General features: G+C 39.0%; 1 protein-coding gene across 1 annotated transcript; it reads right to left on the bottom strand.

Annotated features, from left to right (window-relative positions):
• Positions 1-1,023: 1,023 nt before the first annotated feature.
• On the bottom strand, positions 1,024-24,462 carry LOC132108236 (bromodomain and WD repeat-containing protein 3-like). The gene is made up of 42 exons (XM_059514901.1): positions 24,148-24,462; positions 23,986-24,044; positions 23,863-23,892; positions 23,589-23,648; positions 22,605-22,755; positions 22,408-22,503; positions 21,971-22,131; positions 21,673-21,894; positions 20,484-20,584; positions 20,314-20,384; positions 20,127-20,227; positions 19,997-20,037; positions 19,377-19,478; positions 19,132-19,285; positions 18,751-18,885; positions 18,533-18,661; positions 18,191-18,416; positions 15,832-16,017; positions 15,556-15,739; positions 14,200-14,290; positions 13,982-14,122; positions 13,824-13,897; positions 12,518-12,743; positions 12,057-12,173; positions 11,860-11,967; positions 11,376-11,500; positions 11,210-11,292; positions 10,984-11,095; positions 10,849-10,910; positions 10,479-10,634; positions 9,015-9,135; positions 8,210-8,335; positions 8,060-8,129; positions 7,929-7,982; positions 7,174-7,299; positions 6,885-7,037; positions 6,596-6,768; positions 6,329-6,471; positions 5,608-5,745; positions 5,142-5,456; positions 4,677-4,814; positions 1,024-3,481 (listed from the first exon to the last, which is right to left on the bottom strand). The coding sequence occupies exons 1-42, from the start codon at positions 24,194-24,196 to the stop codon at positions 2,097-2,099; spliced, it is 6,495 nt and encodes a 2,164-aa protein (XP_059370884.1). The 5' UTR covers positions 24,197-24,462; the 3' UTR covers positions 1,024-2,096.
• Positions 24,463-25,581: the final 1,119 nt, after the last annotated feature.

The following is a 25,581-nucleotide window of genomic DNA, read 5'->3' as shown; positions in this document are numbered from 1 at the left end:
CAAACCATACAATAATCAATACACAAACCTGACCTGAACCGTACAGAAAATGAGTGGGGTGAACTGAAGAGGAGAAGCATCAACATAGAGCAGGGAATCTAAAGGGTCTGGAGTGATTCTGGATGAAGGCATGGTCTCTGATCTCTTGTCAGGTGTTCTCTTACCTCATCAGGCATTATAGGAAAACATTTAGAGCTGTTAAACCGTCAAATGAAGTCTTCAAACATTTATTTTATAATGACATTTCCCCCCCCCATTTTAAATAATTATTCTCCAATGAAAGGTTAGATTTTTGTGAATACGATTGGAAAGGTTAGATTTTCACTGGGGACCCACAAACCTCTGGGTCCTATGCACTCGGTCACCCTTTTTCCCATACTAGCGATGCCCCTGAGGACATAAACTGTACTTTAATCTCTATGGCATGTTTCCAGTGAAGTCAAATGACAGTATACAGTAGCCCTACTGATCGTTTTAATGATATTAAATAATAATATTGCAGTTATACGATATATAAATAAAATGAATAAAACTATTATATTTCAATTATGCAAACAGAATTCAATCCCACTGTCAAGCAGCTCTAAAAAGAAAATGAGTGTATTTACTCTAAGGACAGATAGACCAGTTTGTTGGCAGAGGCTACCCTGATAGCAAGCAACCAATGTTTAAAATGTTTGATTCGTCAATGTTAGTTGCATTGAATCAAAATTAATTCTGCACACGACATTAAGGTTAAAAAAAACAACAATGAAATTTCAACTAAGCACCATTATTGGGATCAGTGTTTCTATAGTTGGGCTCGACTCTTTTGTATTATGTTAGGTTTTCATTGTTACTTGTAACATGCTGTGTTGTTGCTAATCAAATTACATTTAGGCCTATGTAAGTAGTTGAACAACAAAAATAAAACTGTACATGTAATCATGATCAGTTATAACTGGTAAAAGAAATGTGAGATTTGTCTTTCATTTGTCCAGTATAAGTTTATTTCTTAAAGGAGTTAAGAAAAACAAATTCCAATTCCAACCTGAAACAGTACTTTATTCAAAGGAAGTCATCCCTCTCTCACTTAAGCAGCCAGCAGGCTTATCATCCTCAGTGAAACTTGTATTAAAGAAGCTCTTATGAAAAAGACAAGCAAAATGCCAAATATCAACTGCATTACATAAACAGCGATGCACAATTCAAAGACTGCATACAAAAGATAATTGCTGTTCACAAGTTGAGTCTGAAAAGGTATTAATACTGAAAGTATGCAACACAGATCACTAAAACATCTTCCCAATATGAGAAAAAAAACTGTACTTTTGCTGGAAGTACTCATTTGATTTACTGTACTTAGCAAATAGGTACCAATTCATAGTTCATGGCATGGCAATTCATCTAATTTGAATATAAAAAATAAAAATAAAAAAAAGTCATGCTTGACGAAGGAATTTAAATATACAACGCTTTGCTACAAACTGAAATATGGTCAAAGAACACAAAGAGGAACCAAAAGGTGACAGAAAGAAAAATATTTGTACATTTTGGCTCAACGGTCCCTTTAACAGTGACAATACAGAATTTGTGTCAAAGACGACTTGTTCGTTTTCATAAAGTGTTTTTGGACCTAAATGCTCATGTCAGAAATATGACACTAGAATCCTAGAGCTAAAAATGGAAAGAAGAAACAAATGCAAGTTTGAGAATATGGTAAACGTAGTTGACCCCTGAGTTTCTAATGCAGAACTAGTGTATAAAATACCTCATTACAGTGTGCCTTTTAGTGCAAGCCAGCAAATATGCTCTATTAAACAGGAGGTATAATTGGATAGCACCCAAGCAAACCATCCTTCTCTATGCAGTCTTTCCCATTGGCCGAATCACAGAGTGGGGCTGGTTTGAATAGCCAAACCAGTAGATCAAATACATCTTATTTATAATTCATCTTATTTATAAAACCAACAAAACATAAATATCCCTGAATGAAACCGATTCACAGTATATTGAGGACTCCAGTGCTACTACAATTGTTTTTAAGTTTGGACAATCAAGTGTGTCTTCAAGGTCTCCAGTTAGTGTCTCTTGCATGGCTCCACCGCCCAAGTCCTTCATTCACTGTCTTGGTAATTCACAGTTCGTTTGCCTCTGTTTCTGGTCCGGATGCGAGTGGCCCATCGAGGTTTTCCATATGACACGTCGCTATCCTCATCGGACACATCCCTCTGACGTTTCCTGGACTGGGCGGTTCCTCGGCCACGGTCTCTTAGCTTTCTCTTCGGACTGCTCCTTGAACCTGAGCTGGCATCAGATTCAGACTCCGCAGACTCTTCTCTCTCAGAGTCGCTTCCATCATCATCATCGCTTTCGCTTTGCTTCCGTTGTTGCCGGGTCGCCTTGGGAAGCTTCTCCTGAGACCATCGCTCCTGACCATTCTCTGATTTGCACCTAGTTTCGGAGTCACTTTCAGAATCCGTCGAGCGCTTGTAGCGTTTCGAATGCTTTCTTTGAGGTATCACACCCTCGTTTTCATCCCTGGTCCTACTACTTTTGTTGTCTGCGTTTTCAGACTCTGAGGAGCCACCACGTTTTCTTTTGGAGTTACTGCCTGATGGTTTTCTTGCCCTGGAGTTGGCTGACTCCTTGCTCTTTTCATTCTTCGACTGCATCTCCATCTCAGGACTGAATTCTTCATCTGAGTCCTCCATAGTGTAGCTCTTCTTGGGAAGAGTTCTAAGAGTGATTCCTTTGGATGCAACTTTAAGGCAAGTCTTTCTCCTCGGATTTGCCTTCTCCTCCTCTGATGCGTCACTCTTTTGCCATTCATCGGAGGAAGTATCCTCTTTTTTCCTTTGTCTTTGGTCTACCTCCTCTTCACTTTGCGAACTGGAGGCACCCGACATTGCCTCAAGCATCTTTTTGTGAGTGCTGGATGCACACTTTCTGTTTCTGAGCGATCTTCTTTCTTCACCATCACTTTGATTTTCTTCGTCTTCTGATTTTATTTTCTTCCTGTGAGCAACAGATTTTTCAGAAACATCACTGAGCTCCTCTGAGTCCTGGGTGGTTGATGTTAATGCATCTGTGGTTGAGGTTTTTTTGTGGGTAACTTGCTGTTTTGTGGGAGAAGCTTGTCCTTGGCTTTCTGTTGGTGCTTTACTTCTCTTCATCTTTCTTCCGTTTTGATAAGGGTGCTTTTGAATTTTGGGCACCTCAACATCCTCATCAGAACTTCTTTCAGAATCCTGCTTGCTTGGCCGATTTTTCTGACGTTGGACTCTGGAGCAATTCTCTTCTTCAGCATCAGTGTCATTCAATTTTTTGATTTTAGTGACAGCAGCTTTTGCAGTCTTCCTGGTGGACTTCCGCATGACAACGAGATCCTCATCTGACTCCCCGTTCACACTTTCATTCTGACTCTCCCCATCATCCGTGTTGTCCTCGCTTTCCACTCGTTGCCGTTTTGTGCCATGTCCATTAATGTAAGGAGACGTTTCTAAAAATAGAAATACAGAAATACACCTTTCTTTACTGTCAGTGACCCATTAATGCTTAATGTTAAAGGACCATACTTAATTTGAGGTTAAAGATCAGTCCATTTTTATTTAAGCCTGAACAAGTTGAGCATGTTTTTAAATGGTTAGTTCACCCAAAAATTTATAGTAGCCCATTGTTTTACTCACCCTCAAGGCATCCTAGGGTTATATGAATTTCTTTCAGACGAATCCAATCAAAGTTATATTAAAATAGTCCAGGTTATTCCAACCATTATCATTGCAGTGGGCGGATGTTTGTTCAACGGTCCAAAAGATGTCAAATAAAATGCGCATCCATAATAAAATGTGCCTCACACTGCTCCAGGAGGTGAATAAAGGCCTCCTGTAGCAAATCCACGCGTTTTTGTACGAAAATTATCCATATATCAAACATAATAAAGACTTCTCTCTCACTTCATCTAACTGTCGTTCCGGTGGATGACATAGAACATCGGCATGCATGATTAGTGATGAACGTGGATAAAAAAAAAAACATGACAACAAAACAGTCACAAATTTGAAGTACTAACTGAGGAATTGTAAAGAAAACCGTCAGGCGATTTCAATATTAGCCGAGAGGAGACTGGTTTTCCTTTGCTAAAGTAAGGAAACTTTGCTTCCTTTGCTCCTATAATCAAACTTGTGAGACTAGCTTATCTCAGAGGAGCTTGTGCTGCATCATCCGCCGGAACGCCTTCCGTGTATGACAGATAACAGAAGTGAGAGAAAAATATTACGTTTGAAATATGGATATTTTACTTCTAAAAATGCATGGATTCACTACAGGATGCCTTTATTCACCCCCCGGAGCCATGTGAGGCAAATTTAATTATAAATGGGCACTCTTTATTTGATTACATTTGGACTGTTCAACAGAAACACCCACCACAATGGTAACGCGAGTAGCCAGGACAATTTTTAATGAAACTCCGATATGATTCGTCTGAAAGAAGAAAGTCATATACACCCAAGATGCCTTGAGGGTGAGTAAAACACAGGCTCATTTTAATTTTTAGGTGAACTAACCCTTAAATGGTTTATTATCATTAAGATATTTTGTAATAGAACGCTTGATAAATTGTGCAAAACCTGTGTAGATGAATAAAGTCTGGATTTCATGTTGATTTTAGAGCTCAATGGATCTACCAAACACACCCTTTTTTACTGCTGATCTTCTAGATGGTCTGCACCCAGCAGTTCTACTCTCCGCTTTGCTATGAGAAGATGAATCACTGTCTGCGCTGCCATCACTTTTCTCTTCTTCGCTGGCTGAAACGTCACTTTCATTTGACTCTGTGAGAAAAACAACAATTTAAGTTACATGAGGTACCCCCCCCCCCCCCCCCACACACACACACAATTTCAATGTAAAGGTCATTGCATAATAAGTCCGAAATTTTCGTTCAAAATTTTTTGCACGTTAAAAAATAAATACGACCTCAAGCTGTGTTGTTTACACACTGTCTCCGAAATTTGTCATAACAAAAATTGGATCAGGTTTGATTTTCTGCATTTTCATATCCGTAGCAAGCATTTTGATAGGAAAGGTTGACGAATATGGAAAAAAACAATAAAAATCAGTCAGTGTGCAAGGACCTTAATCTGTGTAGATGTTTATACCTGCTTCCTCCTCTTCTGAATCAGAACTGCTCTGAATTACAGCAGAGCGTTTGCTAGCACGGGTCGCAGGTCGGGTGCTGCCTCCACACCCCTCCTCATCCGAGCCTTCATCTTCTTCCAGAGTATCCATGAGTTTTATCTTATTAACTGCTGCCATGGCGGTCTTGCGGGCCCTCGGCCGGCGACTGTAAGATGATGACGACTCGTTCTCTGACGCATCAGAGCCTTGCGAAGGCTCTTGGTAAGAAACGCTGCAGGGTCGTGGTCTCTGACGCTCGTGTGCCCTGCTGTGCCCATTCATCTTGGCATAGCCCTCTAAGATACATAAGGCAAATTTTAAAGGTGATTTCTATCGTCAAAATAAGACCAAAAAAAAAATGCTAAATGCTAAAATTGCTTTATATTTCTACTCAACCGCACACAATAACACACACAAGGATTTAACAGTTTGTCTAAAGGATCCCACCATGTCTGTGTTTTGCTCCATTGCTCTGTGCAGCTCTTCTTGTGGCTCTAGTCTCTCGTCTGAAGACACGAGATGAGGATGAAGGTTCCTCATCCTCTTCCGACTGACTCAGAGATTGTTTGCTGTCATGATCAGACCCTATATCAAAAGCACAAACTGTTATTCCAGAGTTTCTGAAAGTCCCATGTAATAAAAATCAATAGTTTACACTGCAATTACAGATTTACCTATAATGGGTTTAACCAGTATTTTCTACTTAATTATTGTCTATAATATCTGGTCAATGGATAAACTGCTCCACCTGGTGGGTTTCTAAAGAATGGTGTCCATTAAAGCACTGTCCATTCAACAGGAACCACTGGAGGAGGTAGTGGATCCAGTTCATAAAACCAGGCTGAATGATTCATTCACAACTTGTACTGATCTGGATTCCCAGAGGATGTAGAGTTTAGAACTTGTTGAAGACTCTCAGTGAATAATGCAGTCTCAAGTCTGTTCATAAAACCCACTTTTAATGCTTTGTGTCCTTTTTTAAATTCCAAATAAAGCAGCTGAAATAGTTTTAGCTCATCTTCATGTGAATGGGCAGTTCACTTAATAAAAGTTTATTTAAATTTTCTTTTTTTAATTTAACTGACCTGTACACGTGTTGCTGCAACAGAATGCCTTGTATTTTATTAACAGAAACAAATAATTTTTTAAATAAAGTTGTTTGTCTTACCGGATGAAGATGAGCAACTCCGTCTGAAGGTATCCTTGGCTTCGTTCACTCTGCGGCGCTCTGGTCCAGACACTTTGGCTGAGGTAGATTTGGCCGTAGACTGTTGTGTGTTTTCCTGAGTTTTTATAGTAGCCCTCTTTTGACTTGGGTCAAGAGGGGAGAAAAAAAAAAAAAAAGACACTTCATTTTCTGAATGCAAACAATTCAGAAAAAAAAAAAAAAAGTTAGAATGACAGCTGCATAAACATGTCAGGGCGATCCACTTACCGTGTGGATCCTTGACTGGAAGGAGCCGACTCCTGATGCTGTTGTAATTTCTTCCTGAATCTTTGACTGCGTCGCAGCTTTAAGCTACTTTTGATGGCAGTCTTATAGTCAGAAATGATTTTTCGTATACTCTCCTCGAAAAATGCTGACAGTCGCAAAGTCATACTGTAAATCTATCAAATCAAATAGTGCAAGAACATCAATGTGTCTTCAAGAATTAGACAAAAAGGCAGAAGGAAAATAGAAAAAGCAAAAAAAGACGAGATTGTCCAAGACATTAATGCATTACCTTTGACCGTTTGCTTGGCGTGTAGGCTTTAGCATTGGCAAAAATAAGCCTGGTGTCCTTGCAGAGGTCTATGGGATTTTCATAGTGGTCTTCTTCAAGAGTTTGCCGCACTGTTCCAAGGTCCATAGGAGTGTCAATGATATTACAGTAATCCTGGAGACACAATCAGGAGACATTTAACATCCTGTTTCTACTGACAATGCTTGATCCCACCTTTAAATCAGAGCCACATCTCCAGATTAAGACAGACATCCCTAACATTATTCCATCGATTGTTTTTTGGACTCACAGGATATTCTCTCTGATCTACAGGATCCCGGAACGGCTCTGAATCCTCACACTCAAACATGTAGTCCAGCAAACGTTTGCAGTGGTCCTTCCACGCATCCCTGTCCTGCACAAGCTCCAGTGATGGCTGACGAAATCAAGACAAAACAGCATTCGGTTTTGTGATGGATTTTTTTTTTATCAAAAGGGCAGATTTTAGTATGGAGCTTATAATACGACAAAACTAATTGAATTTGTATTGTGTAAATTTGAATTATTGACGTGTCATTTAACAAAACTGAATATGTGGCATTTAACATAGTTCTGAATTAGATTTTTTATATTTTTATGGCAGTTTTAAAGACATGTATTTTCAAACAGGGAATTTTCTGTTCTGGAATCCTCTACTGCAAATACACAAATTCAGAACATCATATTCAATATTCTAAAATTCAATACGCAGAAATTCAGTGCATACAGAAAGTAGGTCAGAAGTAATCCACAGGGAAGAGTAGATGATCTCCGAAAAGTCAAATGAAGCATTTCGGCCAATTAGTAGTTTTCTGGCATGAACGTGTGGTTTAAGATCTACCTCATCATGAAGTGATTCTTAAACATTTATGTAAATTATTGTCAGTAATTTACACCATACAAATTCAATTCGTTTTGACATATTATAAGCTCCATAATGTAGTAGGATAATCAACAGTGTAACATGATCTCTGGTGACATTTCTACCAAAGTGCAGTATATACTATCATAAATATCTCACACTACCTGGCGAAGTTTTTGTCCTGCAGAGGTTCCAGGTGCATCGATGTCATCCATGTCCTAAAAGCCACATCTGAATCAATCTCATGTTTTGCAGAAAAAGGCCGAGAAAATAAAGGTGAAATAAATACACAAACCTCATCGTCAGAGTACTCCATGTTTTCAACAGCATTGTAGATCTCCATAATATCTGTACAGTGAGGTTTACTGTGGCCGGGGCGAAAAAAAAAAGTATTAAATAACAGAACAAAACAAATATCACAAATGGATCTTCACTAAAGACCAACCTTATGAACTTCAGAACAACGTTTGTTATGATTTTTGCTGACTCCGCAATCTTGCTGTGGGGCTCATTAAAAGTCTTGGCATTTTGTTCAATGTGTTTTACATCCCAGATCAATGCAGACAGTCTCCTAAAAAACCCAAGATGTGGTAAAACACACCAAAAGTAGACATACACTGATGAAATGAAACACTAAAACATTCTAACTCTCATTCATTCAGACCCATTTCACTTTCTTTCTGTGGGACAAAAGCTATTTTGAAGAATGATCAAACTGCTCTTTTCATACAAAAACAAAAAACAAAGATCATAACAGTAGTGATACCAATGGGGTTAACATGCTTGCATGTTTAAGCTTTTGCAAAAACCAACAAAGTTTCTTCTTGCACGTCAAGCTGCAGGTGACAATACTTGATGTGCATTGATCAAAGTTTATATGAAAAAAGCCTTAATTAAATCTGTTCATATAAAGGGTCTCTTCAGCAGACCTGGATTAAACCAATAAATTCATTAAGATTACTTTTTGCAATGCCTTTATGAACTTTAAGTCAAAGTCTTGATGGTATGGATTTCTGATGGAGGGACAGAAATCTCTAAGATTAACCAAAAAAAATAAAAATAATTTTCTTGAAGATGAATGAAAGTCTTATGGGTTATCTGGAAAAGTGGAGCATGAACATTCTTCAAAATTTCTACTTATGTGCATCACGGAACAGAAAGATTTTCATATGGGTTTAGAAATGGAACGGGAATGAGTGAATGGTGACAATTTGTAATTTTAGGAGGACTGCACCTATTAAGCTACAAACCTGTAGAAGTTGTGCTTAAGCCGCAGTTTGATTGTGTTAAGGTCAGTGGGATATGCAATCACAGCACAATATGTTGGATACTGAGTGAGGTCGACCGGACCAGAGAAAGGTGCTGCGATATCTGTTGAAAAGGACATTTCATACATCAGAGCATCATAGTTAAAGGGTTAGTTTACAGAAAAGTGATATTTTCTGTCATTATTTAGGCTACGTTAACGCGACAATGATGTAGTCAAAAACGGAAAAGTTTTCCCTTGCGTTTTAAAGAAGTTTCATGTGTTCACGACAACGTTTTCAAAACGATTCGCATTTACAAATATCAGCAAAAATGGCCAAGAACGCTGTATTAAGTATGCCAGGCCTGTAGTTGGCGCGGTCTCCTTGTTAGTAAACAGTACCTGTAGGGAAGTGATGATTATATGTTGTATATGACGCGTCTCCACTGGTGTTTGTAATATTGAAGTAAATCCACATTTTGCTGAAGAAACGGTAGAAATCTCTTGAGCAGCAACAACTATACCATGTACTTCACCAGTGTTGTGTATGTTTGTTCACGCTTGCCTTTAAAATCTAGAAACTTCTGCACGTCTACATACCGAACACGTACAACGCACATGCATAACATCACCGTTTTCAAAGATAACAGTGGCATTTTCAAAAACTTGCACTTTGAAACCCGTTTTCTAAAAAATGCATTTTCAGTACCCAAAACACGATTGTCGTGCAAACGAACAGGCAAAACGCATAGTTTCCCATTTTTTAGCTGAAAATGTTGTCATTTAAACGGCCCCTTAGTCACCCTCATGATGTTCCAAACCACGAAGTTCATCATTGATCTTTGGAACACAATTTACCTATTGATAAGCCCCGCCCCCCTTACTTACTGTTGGGCACTCAGACAAACAAACAAAGTTGTTACTGTCTTCCAATGACAGCTGTCAGTGTGAAAACCATGTTCAAAGATATTTTTGATACGTTTTGGACATAGAAGGACCATCGTTTAAGTGAGACTTAAATACGACTTGGAGGTATATATAAAATATTTCAAAATAAAAATGTAAAAATACAGATCACAATGCAAACAGGAGAAGTCTCATGTTACAGTCGATGGTAGGATGGCCATGACAACATCTCAGATCAACGCTGTTCATGCACCTCAGGGTAGATATTTTAAATGTAAAATTTTGTCCATACAATGAAAGTCTATGTAATAAAAATAAAAAAAACAGCTAAATTCATATGGATTACTTTTACAAATCTCCTTATAAACTTTAAGCTTTTAAAACTCAAAAAAAGACAAAACAAAAAAACATTTGAGTCAAGGGATTGAAATGCCATTAGTTTAAGTAAAAGATGATTTTCATTTTTGGCTCAACCATCCCTAGTCCAAGTAGTTCATCAAAATTTGAATTGGTTAAAAAATAATAATAATAATAATAATAATAATAAAATAGGATAACGCACCCACAGTCACAAGCTGTTCTATGCCTGCAATGATGCGTGCACTCTCTTGGTCTCGACCCTTGTCCCACCATTCACCCTCCTGAGGTTTATACTGGATATCCATCATCTCCTCATCGGTCACTGGCACTCCTGCACTCACCGTCTCCGGCAGCTCAGCTGCAGAAACCCAAATAACCCAATAAATAAACCACTTGCTTAATTAAAACACAATGACGAAGTACCTTTCTGTTAGAAATGGAGTAAACACACAAACTCCCAATATTTAGTACAAAGATTGCTGATATGCAAATTGCATCTCAACTGGGGGGACACTGCAAGAAACATACATCAAGTATCTGGTTTAAGATAATGCTTGAGTAGTCAGAAGTACCGTTTTCAGGAATAGCCTCCACGTCCCATGGACTCAGCTTTTCTGTCTCCCCATTGTCCCACCTGCAAAAACATGACGTTAAAAACCACTGCCAATAACTAGAGCACACCATCCAATGATTCAGTTGGGGCTTACTTGACTTTGAAGCACTGAAAAAGGCTGTCAGGATATTCGGACTGATATGGTTCCTGACAAACTATGGTCCCAAACCACCAGGCGTCATCGATCACAGAGCGAAACCGATCATCTACAGAAAACAAGGCACGTAAACCAGGACAGACATGACTCAGTATGAATAAAATTGAACTTTGATGTAGACAACCAAAATAAACTCTGTTCTCAGGTCATGACTCAAACTTACTCGATGTCCATACTCTGTTCCGTGCCTCGTCGAAGCTTTGACGCAGCACCAGAAAATCAATTACATCCGGCATATCATGATATCTAAGAAAAAATGGCACCAAAACATGTTATTTTGTTTAATCTACAATATAACAGATAATTCAACTTATATCTTGCTAACTTACTTTATTGAAAAGGATCGGTCTGTTATTTTGCCTGTCCCAGGGTCAATCAGGGTCAGTTTCAGACAGCACAGGGTTGGAGGGCTCACTTCATACTTGATCCCTGTTATTTTTACAAACTCTTGGTCCTGGAAAAAACAAATTATTTATGTGATTTTCAAAGCCAGACGTGCTGAAAACATTCAAAATTGCATGTATTGTTTAAAAGAATGTTCAAGGTTAAATACAACAAACACAAGTGTATGGGAACTTAATCATCATGTGAGACAAATCTGGGAAGTAAATACGCAGATCATTTTGAAGATAAACTTAGGCTCAGGTATTTCAGATCATGACTGGTATTAGTTTAGTTACCAATGTATATATGCATAATGTTAAGATCACATCAATGCAAAGTTTTTCAAAGCACTTATGAAGGGATGCATCTGCTAAAATCAACAGTGTCCGAATGAAAGAAAAAAAAACCCCAGGACTGTTTTGCTCTTACTCTTAACTCCATCTTCTTCCATGGCTGTCTGTCTGGGTTAATAGGGTACAGGTTAGTCCTGCAGACTGCATCCACATACGCCTCATGACCCTGACGAAAATAGATGACCTGTGGACAGAGAAAAAATAATAAACTGATTAACACAAAAATCAGATGTACATTAAAACAGATGTGATGAAAGAAAACGTGTTCTGTACCTCGTCTCCCATTTGAGGGACGAAGGGGGACTTTCGGGGAATAACGTCAGTAATCCATGCTGAGGGACGGAACTCATTTGAGATTTCTCTATTAATGGGCGGTCTCGGTTTTGGATGCTTAGGACAACACATTTAAAAAAAAAAAGGTGCATTTCATTCCCAAAGTTATTTTTAAAAACATTTTTTCCAAACCACCCCCCCCCCAACACAGGACTAAATTAAGTGCTTATAATTTATTCACTTTTTAACACCATACCAGCATCAAGGCTATTTTCTGAATAACATATATAAGGTATACAATTGTAAATTAAGAGCTAGCCCTTAATTAAAATGGCTCTCCAGAGTTACAAATAGGAATTTGAGGAAACCAAAACTCAGGCGGAGAAGGGTTGGGTGGGGATCAACTTTAAAAGGACCATAGAAGAGTTTGTAATAGGAAGAGTAATGGTTGTGCTGCACACCTCTGGTGTTTTGCTTTTGGTTTTCTTGTGCTTCCGGGGTGAGGACACCTGTTCCTCTTCATCTATGGTCTCCTCCTCATCTGCTTCTTCGTCTTCATCTTCCTCGTCCTCTTCCTCAGAGCTGCTGATCCTGCGGCTTGCACGCCGCCGAGACGATGGAGACGCAGCTGGCCTCAAACTTATTCCTGCATCTGCCATCCAGTCGGAATAATCACTGGAGGAGTGACTTTAATTATAAAAAAAAGAGACATGTAAATATTTCCTCATGGACATGTTAGAGATGACAATTCTCTAATTAATTCACCTTATTGTCATTCCAAGCCCCTAAGTCCCCACTAAGATATTTCTGATGAAATCCAAGAGCTTACCCCGATCAAGCCACAGAAATGTAGTAAGGGCATCATTAACATACAGTCCACGTGACATCAGGAGTTTGATCGGTGTGCAGTGATGCTTCGAGTCAAACAAACGAACAAACACGCATGTATATTTGCATCGCTTTGATCGTTTCCTGTAGAGCTCACCTTTTCACGCACAGCCACCAGATTGGTCGATTATATACAATACCTGCATGTTATTGGTCAAACTGCTTTGGATGTTTCAGGCAATATTAAAATCCTGGCCGGGGCGTGTCCCATATGGCCACCCTATTTCTGGACCTTGATCGTGGCATGACTCTTACTCTCAATGGAGGGTCAGAGAGCTCTCGGATTTCATCCAAAATATTTTAATTTGTGTTCCGAAGATGAACGAAGGTCTTACAAGTTTGGAAAAACATGAGGGTGAGAAATTAATGACAATTTTGATTTTTGGGTGAACTCTTTCTTTAAAACTTGAAAGGTGTAGTTTCTATATCTGTGTTATGTGCAGGACCAAAGAGAAATCCAAAAATAAAAACAGTTTCCAAGTGAAGCATTTTGAAATGATGACCGTTCCAAAATGCTGATTTTACACTTACACTTTAAGAGTCTTTTCCAAATTTAATTGAAATTCATAATCACTGATGGAACAAACCTGCATATATTAATAATAATCATTTCCAAAATAAGTATTGCATTTCGTTATGCAATAGTACTTTTCCCCAAATCTCAATATTCACGAAGCATTGCGAAATGCTTGGAATTATGTGAATATAAAAAAATAAACCTAAAATATATCAATCATAATGAAAGGGCTTCACCTAGTCTGTGGCAGTCATTTGAAAAGTTTCAACTGAACATTTCGGCTTTCAATTTTAATTTGATTTACTAGGCATTATTATTGGAAACAATGTAATTTAACTTGTCACTGGTGGTAGAATAAATACCTTGAGCTATCACTCCTCCATTCCTCTTCATCCTCCACAGATGAATCAACATCACTGCCCTCGATTTCACCGCCCTACACAATTAATACACATATAATTATTAACATGTATGATATGGCATAAGAGTATATTAAATTGAATTAACCTAAACACTGAACCTCAGAAGATGCCGTTTCCTCCCCCTCCTCACATGAGAACTCGATGAACTCTTCAGCCAGACTCCCTTTACGCTCCTGATTCTTCTGCCGTTTACGTGACTGTGCACGTTTGAGGCCCAGCTCTTCATCATCAGAATCATCCTATGGGCAGAACAGGACGTTTAGTCAGTGCTGACATAAATACCCATGATGCAATTCATCAAGAGGCAGAACCCTACCCTGAAGGTGGTGTGGGCCACTCTCCTTCTCTTGGTGCTGTAAAGGGTGACCTCCTCCTCACCCTTCGCTATTCTGAATGACTCTTGTGCCCTAAATGAACAAGTAGTAAATTAAATTTGTAAATCTGAACCATCTGAAGACAAACCAATAGGTTTCTGGTTTACTTTACGATAACAAACAACTTTAAGTTGGCATACCATTTTTCATTTTAATATTTTCAATAAAGTGACAAATGTATAAACATCTATACACACATATACAAAACTCCATTTAGTAGTTTAAGTAGCTAAAGAACATTCAGGTACATATAAATATATATTAATCCGAAGTTCATGACAATCATAACTATTTCAAGGAATTATAACTAATGTAACTGAATTAGTCGCAAATAAAGCAAACGGTTTCAAACAGAAAAACAACAGCAAAGAATCTTATATTTAATCTAGTGGTGTCAAAATTAGCGTGTTAAATGTAGGTGATACATTTTTTTCAGTTTAACGCTTTAAAAATATTTAATGCATTAAACACAGGGGTGAGACTAGTTTTGGACACCCCACTCACAACTGTCACTCGCGTCTGCCACTTTTTCTCTTGACAAGAAGAGCATTTGTTGCAGAACGACTGAAAATGGGAGATGTTTCAGACGAGCACTCCACTTCAGTTCTGCACCAGGCGTGAGTCAAACGAGTGCGGAAACTGTACTGTGCTTGCAACGCATGCTCTTCAATTGCACGCACATAGTATATATCCTTTCATATCAAAGCACACAAACTACGTGCATGCAATGTCGTGGACAGTTACGTCATGAAGTTACCAAAAAGACGATAAAGCTGCTTTAAAACTATGCATGCATGTTATATATTTTATATGAGTCCCATTTAAGAACACGTATCTGAAATGGTTTTCAAAACGGTCCTGAAGTAGCCCAGCATCGCCTCACTCATCTAACACACTCGATTCAACCAGTCTCATTAATAGAGACTTTAAGACCGAAGTGGGTCAAAAAAGCTAAAAAGAGTTGAGAGAAAAAATTTTTTAACGCGCACGTGTGTGTGTAAGAGAGACGAGGAGAGATAGAAACAGGGTCAACACAGTGGAGTCGGCTGTCTTAACCGTCCATGGTTTGTGTACTGCAAACACATACAAGCTTCATCACTGTGTCTGTCACGCAACTCTGTTGCCCTTTCAGGCTTGAACTGATGGTAAAACAAAGGACAATATTATCTGTCTTTACATTGAAGCTTGCTATCATAGAAAGGGGATTTACATTTCCGACAAGTGTTTGCGGTGTTCGGCCAATCACAATGCACCATCTGGGACAGTTGGCCAATTAGACAAAATAACAGAATAGGAACCTGTAGCAGCTTGCTGTAAGCTCAGGCACCACCACCCTGCGTCTCCAGGCCTGAAGATCCCTCTCTGTGGCCATCTGACTGCGTGGAGCATTCTGGTGCATCTGCCGGACTCCCTCTACCTGTCCACTGCGCCGTAAACCCACATTAGGTGGAGACTGAACCTCCATGCGCTCGTTCAGTGACACTGTGCAATCAAAGCAGCTACATTAGATGAAACTGTACAGAAGTGGATGTCGCTCAAAGACTACATGCTAATGGAGTTCAACATATAGGCACCTCTGCGGGGAGTCCCTGGCTCTGGCACACGGGCAAGAGCAGGAGCACCACTTTCTGCCGGAGCTGAAACCCGTCTGTCCTGGTGCTGCTGGAGCTGGCGGATGGCAAAATCCAAGGCATTGTGACGAACCTCCTCGCTCTCCACAGACTGCTGACTGATCACCTGCTCCACGACCTCACCATCACCTGAAACATTTTTAAAGGTAGCAATCAGAAACACTTCATATGATCATATAGGATTTTTTTTTGGACTGTGCCTTAAAGTTCTGTGCTTTGTTATTTTATATGAAAAAGTCGAGCTTTACAAATTTCAAACAATAAACGTGGTTTTTGGTGCTCTTTTAATTTGCTACCTCCGTTCAAACGGTAGTGCAAAGTGCATGTGAAATAAAGATTCAAGATTCAAGAACTTTGTCATATTTACTACAGTACAATGAAATTCTTAAACATCAATGAACATCAGAAGGTATGTTGAAAAGAAACTTGCTTAACTTTACTAATAAATGCAAAAATGAGCGGTTCACACTGGCAACAATGTTCTGTTTTCACATCAGATGCAAATTACCAGTAAATTCTGTGACATCATTAACCAGAAATGACCTCTTAATGGCTGTGCCTCCTGATGTTGTTTGTAAAGGCCCTGATATACGTCAAACCAAGTTCATTTTAGTTTTTCGTTTCAGGGCAAAAAGAAGTTCGAAAAGGCTGAGTGACGGTATACTGTTAACAAACTTTCCGACACCCCCACGCTGCTGGAGGCGTGGTGTAAATTAATGTAAACATGACTCGTGCACCAATATAGACAAAAGAATAATGATTAGCAGCAGTTGAGAGTCAAGTATCATGTTTGCAATACAAAAGAACCATATTCAGTCCTTTATGGGAAGTGTTCGTTTGCCATTTCATTTACTGTATACCCTTTAAATTCGCTTATTGAAAGATAAGCAGCAGCAGTACGGTGTAACATTTATTTGAAACATGTATTTGGTACATGCTAACTTATATCTTTACTCTTTCCTTTCATGGCTTTGGAAAACTTGTCTCGGATGTTTCTCTGCTTCGCTTTTTGCATAATTCCGGCTCGTCGACACCAAGCTTCGTTGCTATTTCCCTCTAGGAATGAAATACCGTCTCGACATCTTTAAAGTCTCTCCGCGAGTGATCGTACAGGTGCGGATAGATTTGTGCAGCTCAGCGATTCGACACTCCAGTGTATTCAGGAGAGGTTGCTCTTCTTAATCACCTCCACAGAATGTGGACCAAACCGAGAAAAAATATATATATTGCGCATCATAGAAGGTGGAGTTTCAGAACACACACAATGATGCGTAACTGCCATGGACCAATAGAAACTCAAAGGTGTTTAAGAGCCAAACGAACTCCCCAATAAAGTTTGCTTTGGTACGAACTTAGTTTTGGCCTGATTTTGTTCAAAATGACGTCATATCAGTTGGTTGTTCGATTTCGTTTGAAGTATACCGGGGCCTTAAACATGGAGGGGTAAACGTAGGGGGTTCAGTGTTTGTTGATATTTTAATTTTGTGTCAAATGTTCAGATTAATGCATTTGCTTTTGGCCCAGAGAAATCTGTCAGAATGTTATGATTGGCCGAAGCCATTGAAGTTTGAATTTCAATGGCTCTGGATCGGAACGGAGTAGACGTCTTGCATCAGCGCGTTCTGAGCTCATATGTTCTCATACCAGTAATCTTCATTCTGCGTTCACACACAGCATCATTGCGGCAGTTTACTGGTAATGTTACAACAACTCATGCCAGTAAATTCTCTGAACGAATTTATCTGGTCCTATTCACACGTGATCTCTTAATGGTAATTTACCAGTTAAGTCTGTATCTGCGAAAGGGGCTAACGTTGTAACGTAATATTACATTTACAACAGGAAAGCTATTCAATGTCAATAAACTCGTTAATTAGCTGGAAATAGTATAGAGAGGAGTATTTTACAAAAATGTCTTGCATATTAATTATATTTTTGCTTAACCTGATGTAATTATGTTTGTGTAAATCTTTCATGAAAACAATTACATTCACAATTGTTTTCAACAATGAAATGACAGTAAAAAGTTATTATAAAACTGCCTTGTGTGCAATTTAAATTACTCCGTTTTTATTTAATTACTGATTATTAAATAAACTGATTTATTGTTTTTAAGCTTTTAGCTTTATTTTCAGTTTTGGCCTTCAACTAAAGAAAACCTTAATTTCAGTTTAGGTTTTTTTTTTTTTTTTTTAACAAAGGAACCAGTTCTGAAACTGTTTTTTTCAGTGCCGTTTACAGTGTACCCCACGTCATGTTAGAGCAGTAAACAAAAGTGTTGTGACAACAGAAGGGAACTTACTTGTAGCGACGTAGCCCAGCTGAGGGACTAGATGCTCATCTGCAATGTTTTCTCTTCCTGGGACCAGTCTTTGGAATCTGGGAGGGTGAGGGTTACCATCAACGTCCACCAGGAAGGGAGGAGGCATCAGGTGTGGGGCCTGCTGGGTCTGCTCATCCAGAACAAACCCATTTGAGTCCCGGATCAGCGGCCGATAGTCAGTGTGGAAAAACACCTGGTCCGGAAGCTATGAATATATATATATATATATACACTTGTAAATTGTTTGTCAAAGTTATCTTGGTGCAATACAAATATATAAAATTATCATCTTCAGATTTCACAGTTAGAAATCATACAAACCTTCTCATAAGGCTTAGAGCTCCCAAAGCCAAAAATAACCAGATGTCCATGAGAGTCTGTCATTGCAAAGCGATGCCCATCTGAGGTGAACTTACAGTCAAACACAGCACCATGTCCTTGACCTTCAATCTTTTAAACAAAAACACAAGATTTTTTTGTTTGGCATGTCAGTAATAAAGTTCTGTAAATAAAACTGAAAGATCATTGGGATACTCCACCATGTTAAAGTAATGCATGGTTTTGGTGCCTCTGATGAGGTCCCATATGAAGACATTCCCATCGTGGCCTGCAGACAGCATGATGCGAGGGTCATAGGGATGCGGCTCCAAAACAAACACCTCGGCCTCATGACCCTGTGAGGTGAAGAGAAATGCATTAATCTCCATATAACAAAAAAACATTTTCTCAAAATGTCAAGCTACAATCTGATTGGCTCTTTTTTTTTGCTCATTTAATTCATTCATATTAATGAGTTCTATTTTGGTTTGGCCGGGTCAGGTGAAATACTTCTGGAGCAACATAGATAAACGACAGTGTTCATTTCTGTGAACTCTTTCTTCAACTAAATCTGAGAATCTGAGCAGTGGAGGCTGCCTTACTTTAAGGATATGCAGCAACTGTCCAGTATAGGAATTCCACACTTTGAGCAGATGATTGTTGACCGCGGTGATGACGGTGTTATCGTGGCGATCCCAGGAAACCATGGTGACTTTGGGTTTGAAGAAATTCGCATCCTCTGTTAAAGGTGCAGACCTACAGTAAACAAAGGAGGGGCAATTTCGTTAAGAGATCAAGTCAAAGTCAACGCAAAATCTGTTTGAGTTTTCCCAGAAGGTTTTCATACCCTGGAAGAGTGGCAGACATGTCCAATAAAATGCTCTTCCATTGCTGTCTCTGATGCAGTCGCCATATACGAGCAGTGCCGTCTCGACTGCCACTCACAAATCTAAGAGAGAGACGTTAAAAGAATGATTCTGGGATAAAAATAAAAAATAGTGATGCACCAGATCGAATTTACCCAAATCAGAAATTCTCATTTAAGAGTAAAACTGAAGATTTTTATTTTACAAGTTTATTTAAAACTTAATTAATCATTTATTTTAGAATCAAAACTAACTTAGACTATAGACATTCATTTGTATGTATTCTCTAGAGTTTTTTCTGGCTAACTGTAGAAAAATGAACTTTTATTGACATCAGAAATCAATATTATCAACCCACCCCTAGCACACACACAGCTGACATGTTCACCTATTGAAATGTATTCTTGTGTACATGAACAAAAAAAAAAAAAAAGTAAAACACTAACAGTTCAAACATGGCATCAGAGAAGCACTAATTAAATGTTACTGCTTTGGTCATTGATTTTGGACCAATAAAACAATTCTGGCTGAATAAATTTGGATGCCAAAGTCTCAGTGCATCACTAAAACAGACTGGTTTGTGGTAAAGCAGCAATATTACCTCTCTCCTGAATGACAGAACTGGATGCTGTCCACCTTGTCCTACAAATTAAACCAAATATTGTAAATCATGGCAGACCATCACAATTTGGTTGATTATTCAACTACTCCTACAAACTGAGCGCTCTTACTGTGTGAGAGTCAAGCTCAGCTAGTTTTTCTGGACTGCCACTGCCCAGGTAGTATATCCTGATGACATCATCTGTGCTTCCTGTTGCAAGGAACATGCCACCTGCATAAAGAGAAAAAACATGTGCACTGAAGAAAACCCTTACATAAACATGCATGTGTCAAAAACAAAACATTCAGTCGTCTCACCAGGGCTAAAGGAAGAGCAGACGGTCTGGACGCCAGGCCTCGGCTTCTCTGTGAATTTATGTGGACGATCGCTGACGAACGATAAAGGAAGCAAACGATGAACCTCAATCTTTGACACACACCAGTCCCATTCCTCATCTTTTCATTCTAATGCGATGAAGAGCCCTCACCTGAAACTGTTATTATTCACATCCCACTGCCAGAAACACACCGTTGCATCAGTTCCTGTGGACACCAAATACCTTTTGGAGCCCTTGACTAATGGAGAGAACTACAAGAGAAAGAGGAAGTAGAAATACCGGTTAGAAGCACAGAAACACATGAAAATGACAACTGTACACATTCTCATTAAGATTAAGACGCTACTGAAAACACCATGGACTGGAGACGCAAACAAAGCCCTCCACTTTATTCTAAACACTTCAGAAGAGGAGTTTGATTAACTTCTTTATGAAATCTAATGTAAAGTAACAACACGGAGAGAAGGATTTTACTGCACTTTTACACTGGGAATGTTAAATACTATTGTACGACTGAATTTTTATTTGATTTAAGACAATTTTTTTTTACTTTGTTAAATCATGCCCACAAATTAGTACAGAACCATCGTGGGAATAAATGAGTTCATCAAATCAAAGTGACAAACTAGCAAAGTGGTCAAGATTTAAAAGACTGTCCTGTGTATGCATATTTAAAGACACACATACAGTATATATTTATAAAATATACACATTTTTATATTCGTATAATTTATATTATACATAAATATTTAATATACAAGCACAACATCTTTCTTAAATCTATACATGCATCTATATATCAGTACACACTCATATATTATGTACACAAAAACGTTTATTTTGGATTTTTTTTCTTTCACACTCAAAAAGTATTCTCGCATCTTTGTAAAATGACAGTTGAACCCCTGATGTCACATGGATTATTTTAACGATCTTCTTGCTACGTTGCAGTCTATGGAGGGTCAGGGAGCTCTCAGATTCGACCAAAAATATCTTAATTTATGTTCCGAAGATGAGGGGGAGTTAATTAATATATTATTTACATTTTTGGGAGAACTTTCCCTTTAAGATGTCTAATGTTGAAAACGGTTTTTGCTGCTTGATATTTTTGTGGAAACAGTGATTTTTATTTTCCAGAAGAAAAATTTTACGTATACATTATGTATGTCTTAACATGTATATTTGTCAAAAACTGTATTAGAATACATTTGGAATAAAAACAAATGACATGGTCAGTAAGATCTCCAATGCTGGTAAATTCACTTGCCAAGCTCCTACACTGATTTGGCGTTAATAAAAACAGGAAAAGGACACTAAAGGCATACGGCAGCACTCTCACCTGTAAAGAGGTAATAGATCCGCTGTGGCCCTGCAGGACCGCCACTGGGGCACAAGTACGAAGGCACCAGACTCGAATGGTTTTGTCGCAGCTCCCGGCCGCAATAAGGGTATTCTCAAAGTTAACTGCTAGATCTGATATCTCAGCATAATGTCCTCTAAGAGTAGAGTGAAGCCTTCCGTCAAAAGAGGACCAGATCTTCACCAAGGCATCGTCGGAACCCTGCGGGTTGGGAAATGAACAGAGTCAAGGCTTCTGCAGCAGACCAAGAGCCAAGTCTGAGACTACTGATGCTCACCGTAAAAATCCTGGAACCTGTTCGATCAAAGGCTATACAGTAGACGGCAGAGAGATGTCCCAGGATCCTCCTGTGCATCTTCATGTGCTGATAATTGCTGACAGGGTTGATAGAGCTGAAGCGCTGAGCTCCTGTGAGCTCTCTGCCTCGGCACACCTCCACTACAAACACAGAGAGGAAATCCATCAGATCACTCAACCTTTCATTGCTCTGTCTGCCAGGACAGACATCTAAATGCATTCAACAGGGATCAGAAGTGAGAGGAAAGTTCATCATCTTACATCAGAACTACTGTTTCATGGCAACTTAAAAAATAAAAAAAAACAGCGATCTTTGTAAAAAAATTTTATAGCCAGAAAAAAAATGTAGCCCCCCCCCCCCCCCCAATTAAAAATCCTCATCGTTGAGCCCTGACACAGCAAACTGAAGGTCCTCACCAATATTGGCATCCCTGCAGCTTAAAGGCCTCTCAGGTGGTCTCCCTCTATGAAGGGCCGCGAACGAGGAGGCTTTCCATCTGCTACTGCTGCAGTCTAGAGATGTTAAGAGAAGGAAGACAGTAGTAACATTTACACTTGGACAGCTGACAAACACACCAATGCAGAATGTGTTGAAAGCTCCAGCCTTATCTCACCTTTTGACGTTCGCAGTAGAGAGTGTTTCCCGGCCCCGAGTAGAGAGTGGACTCCTGGCACACCAGACGGAAACTCTCGGTCCAGAATCGGACCGATCTGCTTGCATATCTGCAACAGGTGGTCTGGTGCAATATGTCTGTTGGCAGCGACCTAACAAAGAAGAAAGGATCCTTTACTTTTGTTATGTCATGAATTAGCCAAAAAATAAAAAATAATTAATGTCTGTGGGCATGCATATATATATATATATATATATATATACACATATACACACACACACATGCATGCATACATATATATATATATACCGGTCTACCTTTGCATTGCTGTTAAGTAATAACGTATTTAAAAGCATTCTCAAGTAATACCATCTTGAATGTAGCTCTTTGAATGTAGCCGATCTAATGTCTAGCTTTTTATAAATGTGTTTTTTTTTAACTAAGCAGACAACTAAATGCAGAATTTAAACAGTTGCCTAATTATTTTACACACTTAATACACCCGTAAGATAACTGACCATGGTCACGTCCCTTCAGAAAAACATAAATAAAAGCCTGTATCATGTGGCTGAGCGCAAGGAGTTTATGTAAATGTAGTCCCTTAATCGGCCAATCAGAGCGCAGGTCACATGCAAAATAAAAAGCCGACGGCGAGTCCTGAAATCTGATTGGGCGGTTCAACATCCTGACGTAGCCACAACCCGACGAGGCCCCACCCTAACTGCAATACAGCACTAAATACTAGGGAAGCAGTCAAAACACAGCCCCCACATAACTGCTCATAAAAATAACGCTGTACAATGTAAACTAAGTGGTCAAATATGATACGCCAATTTAACCAATCGAAAATAAATAAATAAAAATAAATGATCAGATACCTTTCATTTAAAGCCGATCTTAAATCAGTCACGAAATGAACACGTGTAAGAATTAAACGCAAGCCATACACATACTCCAGACACAAAATCAAAACACTTAACTTACCAAATCTTCATAAGATCGCGGGTGTTCATTTCCTTCCCAATCCAACCGACGTGGAAGGAGCTATAAAAAAATAAATAAAAAAGCCGGGTTAATAAGGTCAAAAGAAAATCGATGGACGCCAAGTTATCTTAATAAAAACAATAGCTCAGAATGTAAACAAGTTCAAGCCAGGGGATAACGAAAAGTAGTATACTGCCAAAATCATGTTTCAATCCGAGATGGAAGCATACACACTGACAGACGGACATAAAGACTTAGTAATCGAGCAACACACCTGGTTTTCCTCCAGCTCGCACACAAGAGCCTGCAACAGATGAGAAAGAGCTCCGTTCAGTACTCGGGCATCATTTTAAACACAATACTCGTATAAAAGTCTCGAGGACTTTAGTCAACTCACCTCGGCTGCTTTCCGACACGGGCCCGTGCTCAAATAGCGCGAGATCAAGTAATATAACTCTGCGAAAGGACACCGCGAGACCGTTTATTGTTTGATTTAAGATGAAGAAACTGGAAAAGTACCTCTTAACGCTATTCCTAAATGTTACTTTTTGTGTCTTACCCGATTCAAGGGGTGAAATACTCCCATTTCTGGCTGCAGTATCGGCCATAGCTCAAAGAATACGGTGTTTGGAGACGAACTTTATGTGTGGTTGGTAAATTATATAATTATTTAATGTCGACTGTACGCTTCGTAGCCATCCACGATTGCTCCCGCTTTCTGTTCGGCCAGTTTTCGGTCGCCATTGGAAGTATCAGGCCTGAGCTTACAGCTACTTCCGCCTGAACACCGGAAACAGGGGGAGGGGTAAAACTCCTCGCCTTCTTTAGCAAAACAGAAGTCACGCGGAGATTTAAAAGTCTAAACATCCAGCGTTCGAGTCGTCGATGTAAACCGAAACGTTTCTTGCTGTGTCGTTCCACGCGAAGCGTTCCTCGAATAACGCAAACGACGAAAAGCCGCGTTCCCGTTCGAACGGCTGGTTCGTGACGTCACATCGAATGTGTACAGTAGAAGCGTTCATCTTTTGTCTTGTGAGAACGTGACGGTTTGAATATATAAAGACATCCAAACAACTAATATTCGCCACCACTAATATTATCACATATATGTAAACTGACTGGATTTACACAAATATGTCCGCTGACAGACAGCACAAATCATGTGATAAAAAATATCTGAAAATTTACTTTTAAATTAAGAATTCTTTCTTTAATTTTTATCCCAAAGTGTCATATTTACCCCTTTAAATACTGAAGCAGTTATTGGCCCCAAAAAGTATCCAGGCACTTAAAATGTATAAATGCCTTTGTATTTAAAAATAATAAAAGAAGTGCTTTAAAAGATTTAGCATCGGAAACCATATGTTTCTTGCAAAACATGTTACAAAATAAGGTTGGTGGGTTTTAAATTATAAAACAGCTTTTTATATAAAGTTCGTAATTAAATATGTCCATCATCATCCACACTTATGTAAAATGATACTACATCTCAAATCTCAACTGCCTGTTTATTTCTATTGTTGCAAATTGTAAATGATATATTATCGCCCATCTGCTAAATGTGACTATGGCATGCATATATTTAGATATTATTATTTTCAGTAAAGCTGCTTTGAAACGGTGAAATGCCTATTCAAATAAAACAGACTTGTTCAGATTTGGAGACTTTTTGCTACTGGGGTTCCTCAAGGCTAAGTGCTTGGACCTCTTCTCTTGTCTATCCACATGTCATCATTAGCATCTGTCATTCAGAAGCATGGCTTTTCTTATCACTGCTGTGCTGATGACGTTCAACTCTACTCATTGCAACCAGATGATCCGACGATCGTGGATCATCTAGTTGCTTTAAATAAAAGCGTCTGCTAAATGATTAAATGTAAATGGAGACATTCTGGTTATCAGTGACATTTTCTATGACCTTTGATATTGGGATGAACTACACCTGTGGTTACTCTGCTAACTGGAGGAAAACTGACTGACACACATCCACCAG

This window comes from Carassius carassius, chromosome 28, assembly GCF_963082965.1.
Source record: "Carassius carassius chromosome 28, fCarCar2.1, whole genome shotgun sequence".
Classification (NCBI taxonomy): domain Eukaryota; kingdom Metazoa; phylum Chordata; class Actinopteri; order Cypriniformes; family Cyprinidae; genus Carassius; species Carassius carassius.
This window is presented reverse-complemented; position numbering and strand designations above follow the sequence as displayed.

What these genes read in the sequence shown, in the direction of transcription:
- LOC132108236 (XM_059514901.1), bottom strand. Translation starts at nt 24,196, where the DNA reads ATGGCCGATACTGCAGCCAGAAATGGGAGTATTTCACCCCTTGAATCG. An exon ending in CGCGATCTTATGAAGATTTG is followed by an intron (nt 22,756 to 23,588) that starts GTAAGTTAAGTG and finishes CTTCTTTGTTAG; the next exon opens with GTCGCTGCCAACAGACATAT. An exon ending in CTGAGCTTGACTCTCACACA is followed by an intron (nt 20,038 to 20,126) that starts GTAAGAGCGCTC and finishes TTTAATTTGTAG; the next exon opens with GACAAGGTGGACAGCATCCA.